Raw genomic sequence first — 27,233 nt, 5'->3', positions numbered from 1 at the left:
GAGAACCTCACACTTGCCTTCATCAGCTCCCTTTGCCATTCTCCTTCCTCCAAGCTACTAAAAAACCTTTCCCACCTTCTTCAAAAATTATATTTGTCCACTTACTCCAAATAAGCCCCCAAATGCAATTCTCTTATATCACTGAAGTCATCAAATATAAACTATATAATCTCTTAACATAAAACACAGAAATTCAAGTTTTATTACCTCCACCTTTGACTTGTCAGTGCATGGCTAAGTGTTCCTCCAAAGTTTGCATTTATACAGATATTTTAAAGGAAAAATTTGAGAAAGAGACTTTTCTAGTAACAATGGAAGAATATATGACTCAGAGCATTCCATCAACAATTCTCTACCATCAAAGAACTATGAACATTGATGTCTAAATTTGCAAAGAAAACTTGAATCTGGCGCAAATCCATAAGAATCTCTGATCTGTTAAATGATAACCTCTGTAGGGATACACCCTCTATACAGGTAAATGATATCCTCCTATAGTAGGAGTAGCCTCCACTCATACTAGCCTAGTGCAAAATAATGTCTCACACTGTCTGTATAGAAACAACTCCACCCAGGAAAGTACATCCTCATTTTTTGTCCCTCCCACTCATAGCCTTCCTGTGCAAAGGGAGTGTGTATGTGGCTGTTAGCAAATGTTTCACTCTTACAAAAAGTGAATTATGAAAAAAAATTATGAGAATTTATTTTAACTGGGAAAATAAATAAAGCTATTTTAGTGTCAGGTAAGAGCACTAGAGAAGAACAGAATAGCAGAGACTTGTAAGAGGGAAGTGTAAGAAGCTCATAGCTCACAGCTACAGGGCACTCAGGGAGGATGGGTAGCTGTCTCAGTCCTCTCCATCCCACCCGTCCCCTGTTGTCCCTCTGAGCAAACACCAGCTTTCTTGGAGGTCTCCATCCTCCCAGCTCGGGGTCGTGAACTGACCTGAGCAGACAATTCCTGCATCCTGGCTATGATCACAGTCGTGCTTCCCCCAGCCCCAGGAAGGGCACCTCCACACGTGGGACTCCTTTCCTGTGCACTTCACGTTGCCCAGCCAAATGGGCCCTGATCCCGCGCCAAAGGAAGAAGAGAGAGTGGCTTCCAGGGCTTTTCCACAGCCCAGTTGTCTGCACACCACGCGGGCATCGTCCAGGTCCCAGTTGTAACCACAGATGGTGCCCCAGGAACCCTGGTCAAGGATCTCCACTCTCCCGGCGCAGGGACTGCTCCCGTCTGCGAGGCGGAGCTGTCTGCTACCTGAGGAAAGAGAAATGGGACACGGGGCGTTGACCTAGAGAATGAGAAGGGTCGTCTATCCTGTAGGACCCTCATCTGAGCAGTAGGAGGCGCTCTCCTCTGAGGCTGCAGACCCTGCTAGTTCTGATATAGAGTCTTTGCACCCGTGCAAAAGGCAATGGCAACCCACTCCAGTACTCTTGCCTGGACAATCCCATGGACAGAGGAGCCTGGTAGGCTGCAGTCCATGGGGTCGCTAAGAGTCAGACACGACTGAAGCGACTTGGCAGCAGCAGCAGCAGCAGCGGCAGCAGCAGCAGCAGCAGCAGCAGCATTGCACTGGGGCAGCAGCTGGGTCTGGTTTCTTACAGCAGTGGCAAGAGAATGAATAAGGTTGAAAAGTAGGAGGAAAGGTTAAAAAAAAAGTAGGTAAAGAAAGGTTAAATAATGTCTATCAGTGCTGTACTTTAAGTGGATAATGAAGTAGAGAATTAAACTTAAAATTTTCCACTTCCAGGGAGAATGGAGTTCACAGCAGGCCCAACCTTGCTGGGTCTTTAAGGTACAACTTTAAAAGCTGGAAAATGTTTTTTAAGAAACAGTAAATGTATTCGACATTTATAACTCAACATGGACTAAATATGCTAAAATTCTAAAGAGTGGAGATTATTTCAGTGTTAGTCCAGGATCTATAGCTTCTTTTTCTCTGTGGGAATTTGCCAGTTCATTACATAATTTAATGATTCATAATCTGGGCTCAGACAAGCAGAGGACTACTGTTGTGACAGGAAGCCAGCATAATTTGGGGGTTACCTGGTGCTGGAGAGACAAAATTAGACTCTTGAGAGCCTCTCTCACAGAGCAGGTTTTCTTCTCAAATATTTGCCCAGTATATAAGCTGTGAAGGGCAGGAAGCTAGGGAACTATATAAAAAAGACTTGGAAAGCAGAGTCTTTTTCATTATTTTGAGTACTTAGCTACCAAAGAATCTAGGTTCTGAACTGAAATCTCTGAAAGGCTATGTCATAGGGACAGAGAAATCAGAGGTGCACTGAGTGCTACCAAAACTGCAACCCATACTTGTTATAGCTCAGTTTTAGGTTATATTTAGGAGTTTGGGTAGTACACATCCCTTCCCCCTACCTGCCTAGGAAAACAAAGGGCAAATCCTTTCAGGTGTTGGAAAGTGTATCAGGAGTATCTTACTTTTTCATATATAATTTATAGCACTCAATAAAAAATGACATGACATTTGACAAGCTAGGATAACACGACAAATGACCAAAATGAAAAAAGATAAGAGAATGCAGAGACACACATGATAGAAATGCTGGACTTAGCAGATAAGGATTTTAACTACAATCAATGTATTTAGGGAAGAAGAGAATAAGCAGGTAAAAATATGAAAAAAATAACAAATAATCATAAATAAATAAAAATGTCTAGGAACTATTGCCAACCTAAAATAAAATATCTAGGTTTAAACAGTGAATGAATAAGTTAAAAGATTTTCTATAGAACTTAGAGTATAGTGATTTAGAGGAGTCCGGTGACTGCAGCCATGAAATTAAAAGATGCTTACTCCTTGGAAGAAAAGTTGTGACCAACCTAGATAGTATATTCAAAAGCAGAGACATTACTTTGCCAACTAAGGTCTGTCTAGTCAAGGCTATGGTTTTTCCTGTGGTCATGTATGGATGTGAGAGTTGGACTGTGAAGAAGGCTGAGCACCAAAGAATTGATGCTTTTGAACTGTGGTGTTGGAGAAGACTCTTGAGAGTCCCTTGGACTGCAAGGAGATCCAACCAGTCCATTCTGAAGGAGATCAACCCTGGGATTTCTTTGGAAGGAATGATGCTAAAGCTGAAACTCCAGTACTTTGGCCACCTCATGAGAAGAGTTGACTCATTGGAGAAGACTTTGATGCTGGAAGGGATTGGGGGCGGGAGGAGAAGGGGACGACAGAGGATGAGATGGCTGGATGGCATCACTGACTCGATGGATGTGAATCTGAGTGAACTCCGCGAGTTGGTGATGGGCAGGGAGGCCTGCCGTGCTGTGATTCATGGGGTCACAAAGAGTTGGACACAACTGAGCGACTGAACTGAACTGAACTGAACTGAACTCAAAGATGAAAGATGAGAAAGAGAAGAAAGAGGAGGAGGAGAGGGAGAAGAGATACAGAGACAGAGAGACAGAACTGCAGAAGTAATCTCTGAAGGTATAACAATAGAGAATATTTTTTAAAAATAAATGGAGGAGTATGAAAACCCCCACTCCTAGTAAAGCTGCTGAAAATCAAAATGAAAAAGGAAAATCTGGAATAATAAGAGATTTACTTAATACAAAAGGAGGGGAAAAAGGAGACAAAAAGGATCATAAAGCATGTGGATCAATTAAAAGCAAATGGCAGATACCAACACATCAACATCAGTAATTGCATTTACAGTGAATGCATTAAGATAAAACAAAATTGACACAAATGTTACTTGCAAATTGCCCACCTTATATTATAAAGCAAAGAAAGGTTGAAAGTAAAATGATGGAAAAAATGTACTAACTGTAACAAAACTGGACTAGCTATATCGATGTCCCAGAAAGTAGACTTTTAGCCAAGATACACTGAATTAAAGAGGGAATTTTCATGATTATAATGAGATGCACCCTTAATAAAGATATTTGAGACAACAAAGTTCAAGGTAACAGAACATAACTTTGAAACATAGTTGACAGAGTATAAAAAAGAAATAGACAAAATCACAATCAAAATGGGGGATTATTACCAGATCTTTTTCAATAGCATGCAGACCAAACATACAAGAAACAAAGAAGAATTCAGTAGATGTGCAACAACATAGCCAGCACGTTTAACCAAGTAACACATAGAGCAACGCACCCAACACCGCAAGAGTTCACATTACTGTACATGCACTCGGAACTTTTGCCAAAATGACCACATAATAGGACAAAATCTTTCACTCTTTGAATTCATACAGAATATTTACTCTGACCACAGTAGAACAAAATTAAGAACTAATAAAAAAATATTTATAGCCACCTCTATTTGGAGAAATTCAGCAAGATCCTTCCAAAAACCACCTGAGTCTGGGAATAAATTTAAAACTTACATAATATTGTGAAATAATGATAATAAACACAAAATAATAGTACAATAAATTCTTCTAATGAAACTCAACTAGTGCCTAAGGGAAATTTATACCCTAGATTTAGAAAAGAAGAAAGACTGAAAGTGAAAAAAAGTAAGCTTCCAATTAAGAAACTAGATGAGAAAGTCAAGAATGTAGAATGTTGGGGTTAATTTAAAAAGGAACAAAAATTAATAGAAAAGAAGGTAAGCATTAGATAGAAAACATAGAAGAAAACCCTTTAAACGTGGCTCATTGAACACTGATGAACACTGAGCAACACTAATGCAGAGCAGAGAGAAAATGAAGCTAACAATACCAAGAATGAAAAGGGACATCAGTATAGATCATACAGATGTTTTGGTCATAGTTTTTGTGTTGTTTGTTTGCTTATTGGCTGTGCTGTTGCTCATGGGCTCATAGTTCCCAGGTCAGGGATTGAACCTGGACCCGTGACAGAGAAAGCTGAGATTTAACCTCTGGATTACATAGTTTTATTAGTATAATTTATACATTTAATGTGGATAAGTACACATAAAGTATCAATTTCTCCACAGCCTTGCCAACACTAAGTGTCTTTAAAGAAAAAAAAAAAAAAACAGTCATTCTGACATGTGTGAGATGATATTGCTTTGTGGTTTTAATTTACATTTTCCTGATGACTGAAAATGTCAAGCATTTTTTTATATACCTATTGCCATTTGTATGTCTTCTTTAGGGAAATGTCTATCCAAGACCTTGGCCAATTTTTTAATTGAGTTATTAGGTTTTAAGTTTGTTGCATGTTTTTTTTTCTCTTAAGTTATAGGAGTTCCTTATTATGTTTGGAAATTAATACCTTATATAATTTGTGCTAGCTTGCTTTTTCACTCTGTTGATCTTTCATTTGGTTTCTGGAAGCTTTTTAGTTTGGTATATTCCCACTTGTCTATTTTTGCTCTGTTGCCTGTACTTTTGATGTCATATCCATGAACTCATGAAACCATGTGCTTTTATTTTGTGATGGAGCTAAGATATCACATATCTAAAAAGCAGTTCTTACCTGGTGATGATGTTACACCATCACACATAGTGAAATAAATTCAGATAAATAAATAATTTGATTTTAGGTTTTGAATATTCTTTAGTGGAACTATAAAATTGTTTGCAGAAAATAAAATGATTCAATGTTATTTTGAGATAAAAAATGGCATTTGAAACATTGCACTAAAGGCAGACATCAAAAAAGTAAAACATTACATTTGACCACATAACCCACCCATACACATACACAACCTTAAAAATATATGTAAAATATGGGGAAAATCTTACAAAAATATTTAAGAAAAACTGTAAGTGATGCTTGTTTATAAAGAGTTCCTATGAATAAATAAGAAATTTTAAACATTCTAAAGAAAAAATATTATCATGAAAGATATCTTAAGACAGTATATAAGAAAGAAGATAACATTTTTTATATAGTGTTTGTGAAAGTCACTCAGTCATGTCCAACTCTTTGTGACCCCGTGGAGTATAGAGTCCATGGAATTCTCCAGGTGAGAATACTGGAGTGGGTAGCCATCCCCTTCTCCAGGGGGTCTTCCCAACCCAGGGATCAAACCCAGGTCTCCCACATTGCAGGCAGATTCTTTACCAGCTGAGTCACAAGGGAAGCCCAAGAATACTGTAGTGAGTAGCCTATCCTTCTCCAGCGGATTTTCCAGACTCAGGAATCAAACCAGTGTCTCCTGCATGGCAGGCGGATTCTTTACCAGTTGACCTACCAGGGAAGCCCTTATGTGGATAAAAAAACCATGATGCTATGAAGAAAATTATACTCTCTTTTAAAATTAAGTATTTATTTGGTTGTGCTGGGTTTTAGTTTCAGCATGCAAATTCTTACTTGTGGGATCATAAGAGAAAAAATTGTAACTGCATGTGGTGATGGATATTACTGTATGTGTGGTGATTTACCAATATGTACAAATACATAAACACTATATTTTACACTTAGAAATAATATAATGTTATGAGAATTGTGTCTCAATTTAAAATGTTAACAAACAAGGTTGGAATATGTGGATTTAATTAGTTTCATTCTTACTTCATTTAAGCTTCTCTGGTGGCTCAGACAGTAAGGAATCTGACTTCAGTGTAGGAGACCCAATTTCATACCTGGGTCAGGATGACCCCCTGGAGAAGGGAATGGCAACCCATTCCAGCATTCATGCCTGGAGAATCCCACGGACAGATGAGCCTGGCAGGCTACAGTCCATGTGGTCACAAAGAGCACAACTGAGCAACTAACATTTTCACTTTATGTCATTTCGTGGACCGAAATTAAACTCATCATTTAGATTTTAAAATATCAAATCTCACTGCATCCTACAGGGTTGGGACAGACACACAGAAACAGACAGTAAGTCACCTTCACACGAGATATAGGCTTCCTCCTTGGGAGAGCATGAAGTGTGATTCCAAGGGTCAGAAGGACACTGCCAGAGAGAGGTGTCAGTTTTCCGACAGCGGATTCCATCCACCCACCGGGGTCTAGAACCTTCCCTGAGACCAACAGAAGAGTTGAGGGTTCCACTGTCCCCACAGCCAAGCTGTCTGCAGATCACGGACACAGTGATGTCTTCCATGGGGCTGCGGCAGACACCACCCCAGGTCCCATTGTAGAAAACTTCCAGCCACCCAGCACACTGCTGGTCCTCGCTCACCATCCTGAGGGCCAGGAACTCTAAGGTTGAAAGGGGAGGAGACAGGACACAGTGAAAACTTTGCTGGAACTTCTAGGTTTTCCTTTTTTCTAGAAATGGTGAACATTCATCTCTGACCTTGTTCAAGAGATACCCACTAGATGACAAGACTGACATCACCTCCCTTTTAACTGACTTTGTCCATTTGTGTCTGTCTTTCTATTTCTACTACAATGGTGTAGTGGATATGAACTGAGAGGAAGACCAAACTGCATGGGTGCTATTCAGGGAGGGGCAGCTGAATCCTGCTTCCTGATGAAATCCTTAAAGAGTATGTCAAAGGGATGTGATGTAGATATTAGGGAGATAAGGATAATAATTAATCCAAAAATGTCCACATCCCAATCTCTACAACCTGTGAATATGTTACCGTACCTGACAAGAGGGATTTACAGATGTGATTAACGTAAAGACCTCAGGATGGTGAGATGATGTATTAACAATATGAGCCCAGTCTAATCACATCCTTAGACCCACTCTCCTTAAAGGTGGAATATTTTCTTAGCTCCGGCTAGAAAGAGAGATGTGACTCAGGATAGTGGTTGGAGGCCTGCAGCATTGCTGGTCTGATAATGGATGAAGGGTGCTGTGAAGGAAGGAATGTAGGTGGTTTCAAGAAGTTTGAAAAGGCAAGAAACAGATCCTCCCCTAGAGCCGCAAAAGTGATGCGGCCCTGCTGAAGCCTTGATCCCAGCCCAGTGAGACCCCTGCTGGACATCTAAGCTAGAGAAGAGTAAGGAAATAAATATATGCTGTTGTAAACCACTAGTTGGTAAATTGTTAGGGAAGCAAACAGAAACTAGTACCGCGGGTTTAAATTTTTTGTATGTAACCGGAGAGAGAGCCCTGCTTTCAAGAAAAACTGTGAGAAAAGGCTCTGCCAGGAGACACTGCTGCGAAGAAAGGACCAGAACCTCAGCTGCTGCAGAAGGAAGTGAAAGCACCTCGTCTTCATATCTGCTGGAAAGACAGGCTTCATGGGAGGAAGCCTCCTTCTCTGGTCCTTTCAGCATCTCTCCCTCAGGGCTCAGACCCGGTCCTCCAGGGCCCCACCCCTCCCCCAGCCTGTGGACAGTGTGCAGCGCAGACCTGAGCAGATGACCCCCGCGTCCTGCTTGTGTCTGCAGTCGTGCCGCCCCCAGCCCCGGGAAGGGCACCTCCACACGTGAGACTCCTTTCCTGTGCAGTTCAGGTCGTCCAGCCAGATGGGCCCTGATCCTGCCCCGAAGTGAGCAGACCCCGTGGCATTGAGGGCTTCTCCACAGCCCAGCTGCCTGCACACCACGCGGGCATCGTCCAGGTCCCAGCCGTCATCACAGATGGTGCCCCAGGAGCCCTGGTCAAGGATCTCCACTCTCCCGGTGCAGAGACCGCCCCCGTCCACCAGGCGGAGCTGCCTGCTGTCTGAGGAGAGAGAAATGGGACAATGGGGCAGTGAACCCAGGGGTGAGAAGGGTCTTCTGTCCTGTGGGACCCTCACCTGAGCAGTAAGGGGTGCTCTCCACTGAGGCCGCAGAGCCTGCTGGTTCTGCCATAGAGTCGTTGCACTGGGGCAGCACCTGGGTCTGGTTTCCTGAAGAAACAACAATGATCAGAAGTCTGGAAGAGTTGAAGAACAGGAAACTGATTTAAGGAAAATAATGACCTACTGATGGAGCCTAAAATGAGAGCTGTGAGCCAGCAGTAAAGTTATCATACTCTTAGTGTTCACCTGGAGAGTTCTGCTTCTGACAGTACCACAATTTCTGTTCTAACCCAAGTGTTGCTGTAAGAATGAGTTAAGTAAGTTGTATCCCTAAATGTATCCCTGTGCTGTGCTTAGTCGCTCAGTGTTTAGTCATGTCCGACTCTTTGTAACCCCTTGGACTAGAGCCCACCAGTATCCTCTGCCCATAGGATTTTTCAGGCAAGAATATTGGAGTGGGTTGCCAAGCCCTCCTCCAGGGGATTTCCCAACCCAGGGATCAAACCCTGGTCTTCCGCACTGCAAGCGGATTTTTTACCATCTGAGCCACCAGGGAAGCCCAAATCTATCCCTAAGTGAAAGCAAAACAAAATTCGTTCTGAAGGATCTCTACAATTTCTTCAATGTGTATCTTTAGAACAAACACTTATATAAAATAGATCTCATGAGAAACGGAAAGGAAAAAGGAGACATTAGAATTTCCCAGGGTGTTCAGCTGCTAGAGTTACCTGACGAGAATATATGTAGCCACGGTTAAAGTGCTTATGGAATTAATTGACAAAATGTGCACCTTTGCAGAGAAATGATAACAAAAACCAAATACTTCTAGAGCTGAAAAACTTGTTAGCTGCAATTAAGAACTGAAGAATAAGTGTAGCCGCACATTAGCTCAGCATAAAGTAGAAACATCAAAATGCAAAATCAGAGGATATTCTTCAATTAATTCAGGTCACATAGCAAGAGTTCTCATTATATTGTTGTATGGCAGTTTTTCCAAAACACTTGGTTCACTTCAGTTCAGTCCCTCAGTCATGTCCAACTCTTTGTGACCCAATTAACTGCAGCTTGCCTGACTTCCCTGTTCTTCACCAACTTCTGGAGCTTGCTCAAACTCATGTCCATCAAGTCGGTGATGCCATCCAACCATCTCATCCTCTGTCATCCTCTTTTCCTCCTGCCCTTAATCTTTCCCAGCATCAGGGTCTTTTCCAATGAGTCAGCTCTTTTCATCAGGTGGCCAAACTATTGAAGATTCAGCTTCAGTATCAGTCCTTCCAGTGAATATTCAGGACTAATTTCCATTAGGATCCACTGGTTTGATCTCCTTGCAGTCCAGGGGACTCTCAAGAGTCTCCTCCAACACCACATTTCAAAAGCATCAGCTCTTCAATGCTCAACTTTCTTTATGGTCCAACTCTTTTATCCATACATAACTACTGGAAAAATCACAGCTTTGACTAGATGGACCTTTGTCAGCAAAGTAATGTGTCTGCTTTTTAATATGCTGTCTAGGTTGGTCATAGCTTTTCTTCCAAGGAGCAAGCATCATTTAATTTCATGGCTGCAGTCACCATCTGCAGTTATTTTGGAACTCAAGAAAATAGTCTGAGGAACCCACTCTTTCCTCATTTATTTGCCATGAAATGTTGGGACCGGATACCATGATCTTTGTTTTTTGAATGTTGAGTTTTAAGCCAGCATTTTCACTCTACTCTTTCACTTTCATCAAGAGGCTCTTCAGTTCCTGTTCGCTTTCTGCCATAAGGGTGGTGTCATCAGCATATCTGAGATTATTGATATTTCTCCTAACAATCTTGATTCCAGCTTGTGCTTCATCCAGCCCAGAATTTCACGTGATGTACTCTGCATATAAGTTAAATAAGCAGGGTGACTATATACAGTCTTGACATACTCCTTTCCCAATTTGGAAACAGTCTGTTGTTCCATGTCCAGTTCTAACTGTTGCTTCTTGACCTGCACACAGATTCATCAGGAGGCAGGTAGGTGGTCTAGTAGTTCCATTTCTTTAAGAATTTTCCACAGATTGTTGTGATCCACAAAGTCAAAGCCTTTGGCATTTCAGTGAAGCGGAAGTAGAGGTTTTTCTGGAACTCTCTTGCTTTTTCTGTGATCCAACAGATGTTGGCAATTTGATCAATATGAAAAGGTAAAACTTAGTAGCTGAAGGAAAAAATATGTACTTAATTTTGCTTATCACTTTGGGTCATTAATCAGGAAAAAACTCAGTTTGGCAGTCTTTCAGTGGGGTCTTTCAGAGCTGCAATTAGATGTCATCTAGAGCTGAAGTCATTTAAAGACTTGACTGAACTCTGGTTCTGTAAGGAAATTAATTCCCAGAACTGTTCTAAGGATAAAGGAACATCATGTTTTCAACTGAATTCAGAAAGAATTTACATATTCAGGAAGAAATGGGGCAGAAGGGGAACAGAGAAGGAAGGACACACACACACACACACAGATTAAAGCAAAATATAGATACTAACAATTAGAAACCCAGGTAAAGGTCATAAAGGAATTTTTACATTGTTTTCCCAACATTTTTATGTCTCAACATACATCAAAACTGAAAGAATTAAAAGATGAAAGCAAGTCAAAGAGAATTCATTGCCAGGACACTGTCACAAAAATACTCATAACATCAAAAATAAAACCCTAGGAGAAATCCTAGTAGAAGATGGGCAAATTCTCTGAAATTCAGGATCTAACCGAATGGAGGGATGTATTATGTTAATGATTTGAAAAACTCAACATTGTCAATGTCAATCATCCTCAAATTTCTATGTCTACTCTCAAATTTTAAAATCTAATCTCAGTGATACCCTTAAGCTTTTCTTTTGGTGAAAATGACAAGCTGACTTCTAAATTCATACAAAATACAAGCAACCAAAAATGAACAGCACAGTTGGTAAGAAAAGCAACAATATTAGAGGAGTTAATATAAAGTAACTCTGTAAACTAAAATTATTCATACTAACTACAAAGTTTGAAATTCAGGGAGATAGTGAAGGACACAGAAGCCTGGTGTGCTGTAGTTCATGGGGTCACAAAGACTCAGACGTGACTTAGAGATTGAACAACAACTATGAAGTTATGATAATTAAGAAAATGCAGTATTTGTTCAAGGATAGACAAATGACAACATGGAACAGAATAGAGAGTCTCAAATAAGACAGACATAATTGCCCTTCTGCTTATGACGAAGGCAGCACTGCAGTGGGGAAGAGTCTTTTCAGAAAAGATGTCCATATGAACCCTGACCCTTATCTGACACAGATATCAATCCCAGAAGGAATGCACAATAATATGCAAGAGAAAAATGATAAAATTTCCATAAGATACTCTTAGAGAATGTTTTTACAATCTTCGAGTAGACAGCAGCCCATCAGGCTCCACTGTCCCTGGGATTCTCCAGGCAACAACACTGGAGCAGGTTGTCATTTCCTACTCCAATGCATGAAAGTGAAAAGTGAAAGTGAAGTCACTCAGTAGTCTCCGACTCTTAACCACCCATGGACTGTAGCCTACCAGGCTCCTCCGTCCATGGGATCTTCCAGGCAAAAATACTGGAGTGGGTTGCCATTTCCTTCTCCTTTAAAGAATAGAAGAAATATTAAACGTACAGAAAAAATGTGGTAAGTTATATTTACATAAGAAATGAGTTCATCAAAGGATACCATTTCATTAAGAAAATGAAAATAAAAGACCATGGAAAACAAGTAACATGGAAAATAAGTAACACATATTTGCATCCAAAGACATTGTCATGGTAAGTTGTAATATCATATTTGTAATAGTCAAGAACTGGAAATAACTCAGATTTATACTGTCAGTAGAATGGATCCGTACATGGTCATGTGATCATTCAAAGCATACTTTACTCTAATAAATTAAGTGCTACAATATACAACATCATGTGTGAATCCCAAACATAATTTTGAGTCTATGAAATTAGATACAAAAGATGAAACATATGGCATCATTTTACATAAAGTTCAAACATTGATGAAACTCTCTATGTTAGTAGAAGCTAGATAAGCGCTTTTTTCCCTGTCAAGGAGGGAAGACACAGATACTGGGGTCAACAGTGACTGTGGTGCTGGGGACACTCTCTTTGCTGCTCTGGGCTGGGGTTCATACTGAGGTCTACACTTACTGTTCCTACATTGTTTTCTATGATTACATGTAAGCAACAATGTTGCTTTAAAAATATATTATTTCCCTTCACACTTCTTGCCCTGACCTGAAAAATGAATGAACAATGAGAAGATCCATATTTCACCACGAAATTTCTGACTTTGAAGCACGTTTAACCTCACTCTTTACTCTTGGAGACATTTTACTCCAGGAGCATCCTGAGTACCAGTAGCCCCCCCCTCTCTCTTACCTGAGCAGATCACAGAGGCTGTGTTGCCATGGGAACAGTCAGGCCCACCCAGGGCAGTCACAGGACAACTCCACAGGAAGGACTCTGCCCCTGAGCAGTGAAATCGGGCTGTTAGGATCTGATCACCTCTTTCTACCAAGAGTGGTCCTCCGGGGGTGGAGATGGCAACTCCACAGCCGAGCTGACGACAGACAACATTGGCATTGGCCAGACTCCAAGGGGAGGCACAGAGCGCTCTCCATCGTCCAGAAATGTTCATCTCCACCTGCCCCTCACATTGAGAGGAGCCATTTGTCATGAGCCGGACTTCTGAGTATGCTGGTAGAAGACAGAGTTTCAACAAAATTACATTACTTTCTCACCTGAACAGGGTGTTCACAGAGGTGAAAGGCCTGACCTGCATCTCACCTGAACAGACAACCTGAGCAGCTCCACTGTGGTGACAAGTGCCCCCTGGACAGGACACTCTGGGGCAGACAGAGAGCTCAGGCTCCTCCCCCTCACACCTGAACTCTTCAGCCCAGACGGGGCCATCGGACTCTCTGAAGAGCTCATGTCCTTGGACAGACACAGCCTTGCCACACCCCAGCTCTGCACAGATGACCTGGGCAGTGGGGAGTGTGAAGTTCCCATCAGACACTGGGATCCAGGCTTGTCCAGAATGCACTTCTACTCGCCCTGAGCAGGGTCCATCCCCTCCAGCCAGACGCACAAATCCTAAGAGGAAACAACAACAAAACCAGTCAGTGTTCGTGGTACTGACTTGGCAACTGGAAACCACACGTCACCGGCAATGGAGTAAAAGTTTTTCATTTTAGGAGTGGAGCATGTAGAGAGTCTTTGACAGTTAGTGTCTTAACTGAATTTTCATGAGCAGGTTTCCGATACTTTTTGATGCGAAAAAATTGAATGAATTTCTTCAGTGACCTCAGTGGTAAAGGAAATGAGTTAAGAAAACTCAGAGAGGCATAGAGAGAGAGAGTCCCAGCCATCTCTCTTGAAATTCTAGGATTTGCCAAAAATCTGGGGGAGAGTGTGATCTCAGTGGGAGTTTACCAGATAGCTGAGTTTCCACATTGTCTCCTATTAAAGGTTTTTCTTCTCAAACAAGATTCATAGAAAATGCTAAGGGCTGATAGTAATGGATTTTAATACTATCATTGTACTAATTCTAACCACAGAAAATTATGCATTCTTCTCAAGCACACATGGAATAGTCTCCAGGCTAGGTTACAAATAAGCCTTAACAAATTCAAAAATATTAAAATAATTCCAAGTATCTTACATGACCATGATGGAATGGAACTAAAATTCAATAATGATCAGAAAACAGGAATTCATGAATATATAAAAATTAAACCACACACTCATATTTTAAGATTGTTTTCCTATTTCTATAAAGAATGCTAGTTAGATAGCAATTGCATTAAATCTATAGATCACTTTGAGAAGTATAGGCATTTTAACAATACTAATTCTTGCAGGCCAGAAACACAATGACTTTCCATTCATCATATTGTCTTTAATTTCTTTCATGAATGTTTTACAATTCTAAAAGAAGATGGCATGTTGCCAAAAAGAAGGAAGAAGAAGAAGGAGGAGGAGGAGGAAATGAGCAAACAAGCCATAAATTTGGAGAGTTCCAAGTTGAAAAAGCCTCAATATGGATAAATATGCAAATATTTGTGGGAAACACTCATTGAGTAGGTTGTTAGCATACTACATCACCCTCTGCTCCTCCCATCTACCACCTAAACTGCTATCCTTTCTCATTTCTCCCACTTCAGACAAGCAAATGCCATTCTAAAAGATACAGATGGATGGAAAAGAAAATCAGAAAGGGTAGCTACTGCTGAAGAAGTAGGGTGTCGGTGGGGTATTTTGCATGCAAGGTGGGATCAAGGAAGTTTTGAAACTAAAGGAGGAAAACCAAAATAAGAGTTCATCATTTGGTCATCAAAGGAACACATTTGAACTGAATGAAGATAACCCAATGAAACAACTTTATTTAATTCATCAAGGACAATTCCCTGATTTCTGGGTGTGTTCTGATTATTTACTTCTGAAGTTCTTCCTGGTAAAGGACTGCTTACTGATGCCCAACATCCAACCAAAGAATTTTTAGAATTTCCAAAAGAGAGAAATGTAACCCATAACACATTTTTTAAAAACAATCAGACAGCAAAAGAGACACCAATGTATAGAACAGTCTTTTGGACTCTGTGGGAGAGGGCAAGGGTGGGATGATTTAGGAGATTGGCATTGAAACATGTATAATATCATATAAGAAATGAATCACCAGTCCAGGTTCGATGCATGATACTGGAGCCTCAGGGCTGGTGCACTGGGACGACCCAGAGGGATGGTATGGGGAGGGAGAGGGGTTCAGGATGGGGAACATGAGTATACCCATGGCAGATTCATGTTGATGTATGGCAAAACCAATATAATACTGTAAAGTAATTAACCTCCAATTAAATAAATTTATATTATAAAAACAATCATTTAAAGCAGCTTCAGAAATTACAGAAATGATTGAATTGGCTGAAGAGCTCCTTAAAACCCTAATACCAATATGCTTAATGAAGCATAAAAATAAACAGAGAGAAAAATTAAGAAAAATACACAAATGAGAATTCTGAAACTGAAAAATATAGTATTGGAATGAACAATTATTTGGATAATTACACAAGAGACTGGGCATTGCAGAATAAAAGAACTGGAAAGTAGAACACAGCAGTAGAGACGGCCTAAACTGAACCAAAGAGACTAAAAAGGCAGAGAAATATGAATGGAAACACAGTGGCATGCAGGATAATATCAAAATATATAAAATACGTGTATTTGGAGATTCAGATTAAGGGATGTGCAGAAAAATATTAAGAAAAGATAAATGACATTTTCCCAAAGTTATTGAAAACTGTAAACCCACTGATCCAAAAAGCTAAACAAACCCCAAACAAGATAGTGAAACCATTCTCAGAAAACTTGACAATGTAATTAAGGAAATTCATTGGTAAACAAACGAACAAAATATGTTAAGAGCAGCCAGGGAAGTTTAGCACAATATATACAGGAAACAAAAGGATAAGTATTATTTACTGACTTTTTGTTGGAGGCAATGAAAGTCAGATGACAATGTAAGACATATTTAAAGTATTGGGATTGGGCATTTGTTACCCTAAAATTGAATCACACAAGAAAATACTTTTCAAAACTGAATGAAAACTAAAATATTAGAAAAAAAAAAAAAAAAAAAAAAAAAAATAAAATAAAATGATTTCAGGTAAATGAGAGATGATAGAATTGGAAGCCACCAGACACACGCTACACAAAACTGCCTCAGGAAGTTCTTCAAGCTAAAGGGAGATGATGGCAGATGAAAACATGGATCCTCTCAAAGCTATAGAGACTGTGCTAAATGTTGATTCTCTATTAGAAGATTTAAGGCAAAAATATTAGCAACAAACCATAAGAATCATAATAAATTGATAAATAGAATGTATGACAATGATGGCACCAATGACAAGAACAGGGACGTGAAAGAAAAGTACACTGGGTGACATTGCATGTTGTGACATAATATCGTTTCAAGGTAAAATGTAATTGAAGGTTAATAATTCAACACTGGGCGTTCCCGGTGGTTCAGTGGTGAAGACTCCACCTGACAATTCATGAGATGTGGGTTCAATCCATGGTCTAGGAAAATCCCACATACCACAGAGCCACTAAGCCCGTGCACCACAACTAGTGAGCCTGTGCTCCAGAGCCCAGGGGCCACGCCTACTGAAGCTTGTGCCCCATAGAGCCTGTGCTCCACAGCAGGAGAGGCCACCGCAATGAGAGTCTCATGCTGCAGCTAGAGAGGAGCCTCTGATCTCCACAACTAGAGAAAAGCCCATGCAGCAGTGAAGGCCCAGCCAGCAAAAAATAAAATTTATTATAAACTAAAAAAATTAAACATTATAATCACCTAAAATATGATACAATTAATAAACCAATACAGTATTTAAATTAAAATGGTAAAATATACTCGAAAATTAAAATAAGAACAAAGATATAACATAAAGCAGCTGATGCTGCTATTGCTGCTAAGTCACCTCAGTTGTGTCCGAATCTGTGCGACCCCATAGATGGCAGCCCACCAGGCTCCCCCGTCCCTGGAATTCTCAAGGCAAGAACACTGGAGTGGGCTGCCATTTCCTTCTCCAATATATAAAAGCAAAAAGTGAAAGTGAATTTGCTCAGTCGTGTCTGACTCTTAGCTACCCATGGACTGCAGCCTACCAATCTCCTCCATCCATTAGATTTTCCAGGCAAGAGTACTGGAGTGGGGTGCCATTGCCTTCTCCGACAAATAGCAGGCAAGTACACTTAAACCCAATTATGTCAATAATTACATTAAATGTAAATAATTTAAGTACTCCAAACAAAAAAACAAGATAATCAGACCAGATAAAATAAGACAAAACAATATACTATCTACAAACTTATATGTGTTTAAATGTAAACACAGAAACATACTAAAGAGGTAAACATTACATATCATGCAAACACAAATCAGAGAAAACTGTATATAGTATCTAAATTAATATCATACAAAGTCAGACTATAAGACAAAGAATTCATTCAGAGAAAAAGAAACATTTTATGATAATAAAATGCAAAAGAAATTATACAGTATTGAAACTGGTGGGTTAAAAATAAAGTGATGCTTAGAGGAAAATTTAGAACCTTGATGCTTCCTTGATGATTACATTAGAATAAAAATAGAAACAGAAGGAAATGATCCAAGACTCCACCTCAAGAATCTACAAAAGCAACCACAATCATAACTGAAAAAGAGGAATGAAAACTGAGCATAGAAATCAATTAAGAAGAAAGCAAATACACCAAGAAAATCAATACAGTCCATTAGTGATTCTCTTAAAAAGAATATTAACATGGATAATCTTCTAGCAAACCAATTAAGAAAAAAGAGGGAACACATTAGCAGCACCAGTAACAAAAGGAGGAATATCATTGTATAGCTTCCCAACATATAAAGATATGAGATATGACCCAGTGTTACTAATTTGAAAATTTGTTGTAAAATGGGCCAAGTCCTTAAAAACACATTACTTGTGAAACACAACTCACCAAAATCTGATACAAAAAAAAAGAGAAAAATATGAGTAAACTTATTTGTTAAATAAACAGAATCCATATTATAACAATTTTCCACTAAGAAAACTGCCAGCTACAAATGCTAGCACTTCCACAGAGCTCAGAAATGACTCCCACAGCAAGATAAAGGAAGAGAGGGAGGGTGAATGTAGGAGTTGACTGCATCTTTCCAACCCTCCCCTCCTGCAATCCTTGCATCTTCATCCCCTCACCATTCTGCACTTCAGTACTGTAGTCCCTGGTGGCTCAGAAGATAATCAAGACTCTGCCTGCAATGCAGGAGACCCAGGTTTGATCCCAGGGTGAGGAGGATCCCCTAGAGAAAGAAATGGTCACCCACTCCAGTATTCGTGCATGGTCCATGGGCTCACAAAGAGTAGGACAGGGCTGAAGCAACCTGGAACGCTTGACCACAGTCCTTCACAATTTGTGTGTTCCCTCCCAGATCTTCCACCTGAACTCCATGAAATCTCCTTGTTATTTCAAACAAGCTTCTCTACGTTCTCCTCTGGTCATAGTTTCCACTCTAGATTTTTCCTAAACACGGTACTTCACTTCCAACAATCCACTACTGAGGCTGAAATTTCTCTTCCATACCTGACTCCTAAGGTTGAGCAGAAGAAATTCCAAGAGTTCTGATTAAGATAATGAAAACACATGCTATTCTAATCTTATTTCTGCTACATCACCACCACTTTGACTTATTTTCCCATCATTAAAATATGTCTGAAAATACAGAAAAGACAGACCAGGGGGAGGAAACTAGTGACAAAAAGAGAAATAAAAGGAACCCGTAACCGTTCATAAAAATGTGAGAGTCTAAGTTAGAGCAATGGTAGTGAGGGTGTACAAACCACGATCAGGGTTTAAATATTAGTTCAGCTCAGTTCAGTTCAGTTCAGTCACTCAGTCATGTCTGACTCTTTGCAACCCCATGATTCACAGCACGCCAGGCCTCCCTGTCCATCACCAACTCCCGGAGTTCACCCAAACTCACGTCCATGGAGTCAGTGATGCCATCCAGCCATCTCATCCTCTGTCATCCCCTTCTCCTTCTGCCCCCAATCCCTCCCAGCATCAGAGTCTTTTCCAATGAGTCAACTCTTCACATGAGGTGGCCAAAGTACTGGAGTTTCAGCTTTACCATCAGTCCTTCCAATGAACACCCAGGACTGATCTCCTTTAGAATGTACTGGTTGGATCACATTGCAGTCCAAAGGACTCTCAAGAGTCTTCCCCAACACCACACTTCAAAAGCATCAATTCTTCAGCACTCTGCTTTCCTCACAGTCCAACTCTCACATCCATACATGACCACTGGAAAACCATAGCCTTTACTAGACAGACCTTTGTTAAATACCAGAGCACTTCCAATTCTCTACTTCTAAGTATATCTTAACTGGAATTAATAACAAGACATCAGTTTTCTTAGGGTAACATTGGGAGTTCTAATTTAAAGTTTCAACACCACACACTCCATTTCCACTCAGATGATGATTTATCAAAATATGCTAGAGACACCTGTAGTATTTCCACAAATTTATCTTCAGTTGGAACCATGATTATGACATTGTGACAATGAGGAAGGGTACTTGAGATGCCAGATAACAGGTTTGTTTAAAACAAAAGCCTCTAACTAAAATTCAAATTCACCTTGAAAATAATTATTTTTAATAAGAATGATAAAGAGAATGGAAGAAAACATTTTGAAGAGATGAATAGATTTATAACATAAGTGCTGTAGTGGTTTCACAAATGCATACTTATCAAGCAGTTTGGTATGTCAGACATACCTCAATAAAGTACTTTTTAAAAAGGAAAAGAATTGTTTCCTTAAGGGCATCAACTAGAATCATCAAAGATCTGCTGAAGGTGAGATTAGAAAAGATCACTTTTCCAATGATCTTCCTGTACATAAACACCCAAGAGCTGATTGGCTATGGTGTTAAGGCCCTACTGCAGAGGTCTTCAGGGCTCCCCTGTCCCACCATCCCATTAGATGGGGTGATACTATCCTAAGACCAGCCTTCTACCTTAGGGAATTCACTGTGATAACTGACAATATCTTCCTCCAGTCCAGTTGTTCTGATGTGATTAATAACCTGGACATCCAATCTGCAACTGTGATAACAACTAGAAGCATCTCTGTCAGATACTGTGAGCACTCACTTGCACCCTAGTTTCACTGCTGTCTTTCATGCATCCACCTTGGCATAGGTCAAACACACTTAGATAGCACTGAGTAATTCTTAGGAGTCACATGAGGTCCTCTTAGTTTCAATTCAGTTCAGTTCAGTTCCTCAGTCATGTCTAACTCTTTGCAACACCATGGACCGCAGCATGCCAGGCCTCCCTATCACCAACTTCTGGGGTTTTCTCTAACTCATGTCCATTCAGTCGGTGATGCCATCCAACCACCTCATCCTCTGTCATCCCTTTCTCCTCCCACCTTCAGTCTTTCCCAGCATCAGGGGCTTTTCCAATGAGTCAGTTCTTCACATCAGGTGGCCAAAGTACTGGAGTTTCAGCTTCAGCATCAGTCCTTCCAATGAATGTGCAGGACTGATTTCCTTTAGGAGGGACTGGTTGGATCTCCTTGCAGTCCAAGGGCCTCTCAAGAGTCTTCTCCAACACCAGTTCAAAATCATCAATTCTTTGGTGCTCAGCTTCCTTTATAGTCCAACGCTCACATCCATACAGGACTACTGGCAAAACCACAGCTTTAACTAGACCGGTCTTTGTTGGCAAAGAAATGTCTCTGCTTTTTAATATGCTGTCTAGGTTGGTGATAACTTTTCTTCCAAGGACAAGTGTCTTTTAATTTCATGGCTGCAGTCACTATCTGCAGTAATTTTGGAGCCTAAAAAATAAATAAATAAACGGTCCGTTACTATTTCCACTGTTTCCCCATCTATTTGCCAGGAAGTGATGGGACCAGATGCTATGATCTTAGTTTCTGAATGCTGAGTTTTAAGCCAACTTTTCCACTCTCTTCTTATCATCAAGAGGCTCTTTAGTTCTTTACCTTTGGCCATAAGTGTGAAATAATCTGCATCTAAGGTTATTGACATTTCTCCTGACAATCTTGATTCCAACTTGTGCTTCATCCAGCCCAACATTTCTCATGATGCACTCTGCATAGAAGTTAAATAAGCAGGGTGACAATATACAGCCTTGATGTACTCCTTCCCCGAATTGGAACCAGCCTTTTGTTCCATGTCCAGTTCTAACTGTTGCTTCCTGACCTACATACAGATTTCACAGGATGCAGGCCAGATGGTCTGGTATTCTCATATCTTGAAGAATTTTCCAGTTTGCTGTGATCCACACAGTTAAAGGCTTTGGCATAGTCAATAAAATAGAAGTAAATGTTTTTCTGGATCTCTTATGCATTTTCAGTGATCGAACGGATGTTGGCAATTTGACGTCTGGTTCCTCTGTCTTTTCTAAATCCAGCTTGGATATCTGGAAGTTCACAGTTCATGGACCACAGCCTTGTCTAACTCAATGAAACTATGAGCCATGCCATGTAGGGCCACCCAAGACAGACGGGTCTTAGTGGAGAGTTCTGACAAGACATGGTCCATGGAAAAGGAAAGGCAAACCACTTCAGTATTCTTGCCTTGAGAACCCCAGGAACTCCTAGCTTCACTGCCTCTAATACATGATGCACTTCAGCTGCTGTGTTGTAAACTTCAAGAGTGCATTTTCCTGCTCCCTCAACATCCCTGCAAATGTGGTGTGAGCTGCCCACTCGATTCATCAGGTACACCAGTGTGATGAGATTTTCCCTGCCACAAGTCCCCCTTCTGGCCTCCTTGACTGACCTAGGGACATTGAAATGTACCACTGAATTTCTCTCACTCATTTTCCTGTGTAACTGCACCATGACTTCAGGTATGGTCACTTGTCCATGGGTCTTCACATGCCCTTTTGAGGTCACCATTGCTTGGTTGAGGCTGTTCTATTGGCACATCACCCACATACCAACCTGATGGAGTATGGTGACTCTGACTTTTAGGACCAATGAGGATAATAAACCTTGTTGCCTACAACTCTCCTATGACACACCCCTCAATCAATGTAGACACACCCTACTGACCATTATGTCAAATAATACAGAATAATTTTCATGCTGAGACTGTGTCACAGAGGTCAAATTCAGAAGCTGAATCTGTATGAAACTTTTGACCTCACCTCTGCCTCCTACAACACATCACAAAGATCCTTTACCCAAGCATGTTCTAAAGGCTGTATCCGTAATCTCGAGTCATTCTGGTGATAAGACAGAGGCTTTTCCTGCTAGAGATCCCCACACAGGCCAGACAGGACTTACCTGAGCAGACTACTCCAGCATCCCAGTTGTGGATATAGCTATCATTACGATAGTCTTTAATGTTAGAATGCCTACAGTCACTGACAGTTGACTCCACCCCTTCACATGAAGTATATGAAAGCCAAATGGGGCCAACTCCTGGTCCAAAATAAGCCTGTTTAGGAATGCCAATGGCAACTCCACACCCCAGCTGTCTGCACGCTACAGATGCATCCTTCAAGCTCCAGCTGCCATCAGCCACTGTGCCCCATTCTCCTTGGTGCTTCACTTCCACTCTCCCCTCACAGCGGTGGGCTCCATCCTTCAGTCTCAGCTCCAGTACTGCAAAAGAGAGACACGACACGGAAAAGATTTTAGGAGACTTAGAGTGGTACAATATTGAAAACATTAGCTCTCTGAGGAGCAAAACAGTGCATGGGATATAGTATTTCCTGACCTCTGTAGTATAAGCATTCCCACCATGGCCAACTCTAAGCCCCTAATATGCCAACACTGAACATGGAGCAGGAAGGGAGGCACCAGGTATTTCTTAGGAATCTATAGAACCAGCTCCAGGGACACCACCAAGGACAGGCCTTCAGAGAATCTGGATGCTGCCTTCCCTGGTAGATGTGCCAAAGGCTCCTAGGGCCCAGCTTCCCCATCTCAGTTACAGCTCATGGCCTGGGATCCAGGGAGGAATTCTCCCTCTCCTTCCCTGTCCATAGGGAGCATCTCATCCAGCCTAGGAACAGAGGGCTGGGTAACAGGCTCTAAAATGTCCTGGTTATTCCTGCCATCTGGTGTTCATGTCCTGTGTGTAATTCCACACTCCAATGTACCTGTAACATGCATCTAACAAATGGAATTTGACAAAAGTGATCAGATGTCACTTTAGCGATTAAGTCATAAGATGACTCTGGTTTCTGCATATAAAAAGGAGTTCATTAGGTAGGAACATCATAGATGGAGACATTACCAGTGTTCAGTTCAGTTCAGTTCAGTCGCTAGGTCGTGTCTGATTCTTTGAGACCCCATGGACTACAGTACGCCCGGCCTCCCTATCCATCACCAACTCCCAGGAATTTACTAGACTCATATCCATTCGTCAGTGTTGCCATGCCAATCATCTCATCCCCTGTCATCCTCTTCTCTTCCCACCTTCAATCTTTGCCAGCATCAGAAGACTATTTTAAAAAAAAAAAGAAAAAAAGAAAAAACAAAGAACTAACCAAATATTTTGTGATTCTCTGATGGCTCAGTTGGTAAAGAATCCACCTGCAATGCAGGAGACCCCAGTTCAATTCCTGGGTCAGGAATATCTGCTGGAGAAGGAACAGGCTACCCACTCCAGTATTCTTGGTCTTCTCTTGTGGCTCAGCTGGTAAAGAATCAGTCTGCAATGCTGAGGACCTGGGTTTGATCCTTGGGTTGGGAAGATCCCCTGGAGAAGGGAAAGACTACCCACTCCAGTAAGGCCTGGAGAATTCCATGGACTGTGTACCAATGGGGTCACAAAGAGTCAAACATGGCTGAGTGACTTTCACTTCTTCAATTCTTCAACCAGATATTTTGAAGCTGAATAATAAATGAATGGGCTTCCCAGGTGGCGCTAGTGGTAAAGAACCTGTCTGCAAGTGCAGGAAGTGTAAGAGACTTGGGTTCGATCCCTGGGTCCAGAAGATCCCCTGGAGGAGTGTCATGGCAACCCGCTTCAGTATTCTTGCCTGGAGAATCCTAGTGGACAGAGGAGCCTGGTGGGCTACAGTCCATAGGGTCACAAAGAGTCAGATATGACTGAGGCAACTTAACATGCACAATACAATGAGTAAACTGAAGAATTCAACACAGAGATTCAACAACAGACTTGACCAACGGAAAGAAAAAGACAAAAAGAATCAATGTGTTAGAAGGAAGATTAGTTGAAAGCATCCAAATAGAGGAGCCAAAAGAGAATGAAAGGAATATAGAAAGCCAGTGGGCACCATAAAGAGAAAAAAAAAATGTATGGACTGGAGTCATAGCAGAAGAAGTGAAGGAGATTAAAGAATTAAGGGCTGAGGACTTCCTTGGTAGTGCATAGTGGTTAAGAATCCACCTGCCAATGCAGGGGACATGGGTTCAATCCCTGGTCCAGGAAGATGCCACATGCCACAGGAGCAGCTAAGCCAGCATGCCCCAGCTGCTGAAACGTGTGCACCCAGAGCCTGTGCTCTGCACCTAAGAGAAGCCCCTGCAGTGAGAAGCCTGTGCACTGCAGCGAGGAGCAACCGCTGCTCACCGCAGCTAGAGAAAGCCCACAGGCAGCAAGGAGAACTAGCACAGCCAAAAGTAAATAATTAAAACAGAAAGAAAGACAGGCTGCGAATTTCCAAACCTGGGGAAAGATCTGGACATCTAAGTTCAAGAAGCTGATAAGTCACCCCAAAATTTCAAGCCAAAACAACCTTCTCCAAGACTCACAGAGTAAACTGTTCAAATGCAAAGAGAAAGAGAGAATTCTAAAAGTCTAAAGAGTAGAAAAGAATTATGTCACCCAAGAGGACTCCCATAAGGAGATCAGCGGATTTATCCAAAGAAACCTTGCAGACGACGACAGAAGGATATGTAACATGCTCCACTCCTGCAACTCAGGGGAAAGCAGCTCCCAGGGAGGGACAGGAGAAGGGCATGAAAGAAAGGGCTCCCTACAGAGTCACAGCAGATCCTGGGAGGGGAAAGGACCGTCCCAGGCCCCCAGCACATCAGGAAATGTGTCACGGGGGCCGAGGCAGGGACTTGGGAACTTATACACATGGGGCTACACATCAACTGATCTTTACAGAGGGACAAGTCATTCATTGGAAGGACTGATGTTGAAGCTGAAACTCCAATACTTTGGCCACCTTATGTGAAGAGCTGACACGTCTGAAAAGACCCTGACGCTGGGAAAGAGAGAAGATGGGAGGAGAAGGGGACGACAGAGGATGAGATGGTTGGATGGCATCACCGACTCAATGGACATGAGTTTAGGTAGACTCCAGGAGTTGGTGATGGACAGGGAGGCCTGGTGTCCTGCGGTCCATGGGATCACAGAGTCAGACACCAGTGAGCGACTGAACTGAACTGAACTGAACAGACAAGAGGCCCCTCTCCTGGATGCGGGCTTCTCTGCTCCCTAATGGAAACCTGGTGGGAACAGGTGAGGCCAGCAGGCAGAGCCTCTCACAGAGCCCAGGGCTAGGCAGACATGGCAACAAGCAGAGGGGAGCCCGAGAGATGGGGGAGAGGAGCCAGGATTGGGGAGAGAGGCAGGTCAGTGTATGATTATCTCTGATCCAGTTACATGCAGCGGCCATGACACCCAGCCCTGTGGACACCCTGTGTGCTTCACAGACCAACGGACTCAGTCCCTGCTCAGCAGCTCTGTTCCTCTCACATCAGACACGCTCCACCTCCCCTCACACACACACACAGGCTCACACACTCCCCCCACACACACACACAGGCTCACACACTCCCCCCGAACACACAGCCTCACACACCCTCACACACTCCTCACTCACCCTCACTCACCCACACTCACCCACACATACTCCTCACACACCTTAATACATCACTTGCACACTCCTCACACACTTCACAAACACATACACTCTTCACACCCACATACACCCTCACACATACACACCCTCACACCACACACACACACACTCTTCATACCCTCACACCACACACCACACACACATCACACACCCTCGTCACCTGCACACATACACACAGACACCACACACACACACACAATCACAGAGCCTACTGGAGCGAAGACACAGGAAACACGGGGACGGAGGGGCAGTGCTCACACACCAGGCACGTGGAGCGTGTGGGAGCAGCTCAGAGTCGCAGCTGGGGTCAGACACTGGACCTTCCACACACTGGGAGCCACTGGGACCCTAGAAGCTCCTTGAAAACAAGGGAGACAGTGGAGGGGACTCAGGCTGACCCAGCTCAGTCCAGACAAAACCTCACTGCTCTGTAAAATCTGCCGCTATGACCAATGGACCCCCCTATAGGAGAGGGACCAGTATTCACATCAGCATGGTTCTTTTTCGGTCAGAAACACTGAGGCTCAGCTCCAGAACTCCAGACACCTGCCTGCTGTGGACCCAGGACAGAGGGGCAGTTCTTACCTTGACCACCCACCACGGTGCTGAGGAGGAGGACACAGAGTCCCCGCAGGGAGAGGCGTCTGCCCAGAGCCATCCTGACCCCACGTCCTCAAGGTCACAGTCCCAGCTGCAGGATCAGCCTGCAAGGAGGCGTCAGGGTGCCGACCGGGGTCTATATAGACAACCCCTTACACCCTCCCTCCTGAGAGCCAATAGCGATGCCTTTCACCATTTCAGGCACTATCGGAGGCTGCATCTGCCACTTTCTGAAGCTCAGACACCAATGAGCTTCTGAATCTTCAACATCTCCTTATATGAGCAACACGGTCCTTTAACCTCCTGCTTCCGTAGTCCTAAGAGCTGGGTCCTACCACTGGGACTGGGTAGAAACGGTTCATCAAAAATTATGAGTGCCTTTCTCTCCCCTGATCACTCTGGTCAATATCTGAAGACTGTGAGATCTCACAGGGTCTGCGTGTGGGATCTGTTGACCCATGGAGAATAACTTTTGTAGAACCAAGTATTGATCTTCCCCAGCACTGAGCTCAGGGTGGAAGCAGAGAACTAAAATAAGTCTTTTTTTTTTTTTTTAGTTGTTAGCTTTTTA

At 42.1% G+C, this 27,233-nt stretch overlaps 1 protein-coding gene across 1 annotated transcript; it reads right to left on the bottom strand.

Annotated features, from left to right (window-relative positions):
* Window positions 1-946: 946 nt before the first annotated feature.
* Window positions 947-26,752, bottom strand: LOC102183317 (antigen WC1.1-like; the record flags this gene model as incomplete). Its single annotated transcript, XM_018044690.1, has 8 exons — window positions 26,648-26,752; window positions 22,500-22,820; window positions 13,406-13,714; window positions 12,998-13,315; window positions 8,608-8,700; window positions 8,217-8,531; window positions 6,794-7,108; window positions 947-1,261 (listed from the first exon to the last, which is right to left on the bottom strand). Coding segments are annotated over exons 1-8 (2,059 nt in total), but the record flags the coding sequence as incomplete, so codon positions are not given.
* Window positions 26,753-27,233: the final 481 nt, after the last annotated feature.

This window comes from Capra hircus, unplaced genomic scaffold (assembly GCF_001704415.2).
Source record: "Capra hircus breed San Clemente unplaced genomic scaffold, ASM170441v1, whole genome shotgun sequence".
Lineage (NCBI taxonomy): Eukaryota > Metazoa > Chordata > Mammalia > Artiodactyla > Bovidae > Capra > Capra hircus.
The sequence above is the reverse complement of the archived record's forward strand: the minus strand, read 5'-3'. Positions and strand labels throughout refer to the sequence as shown.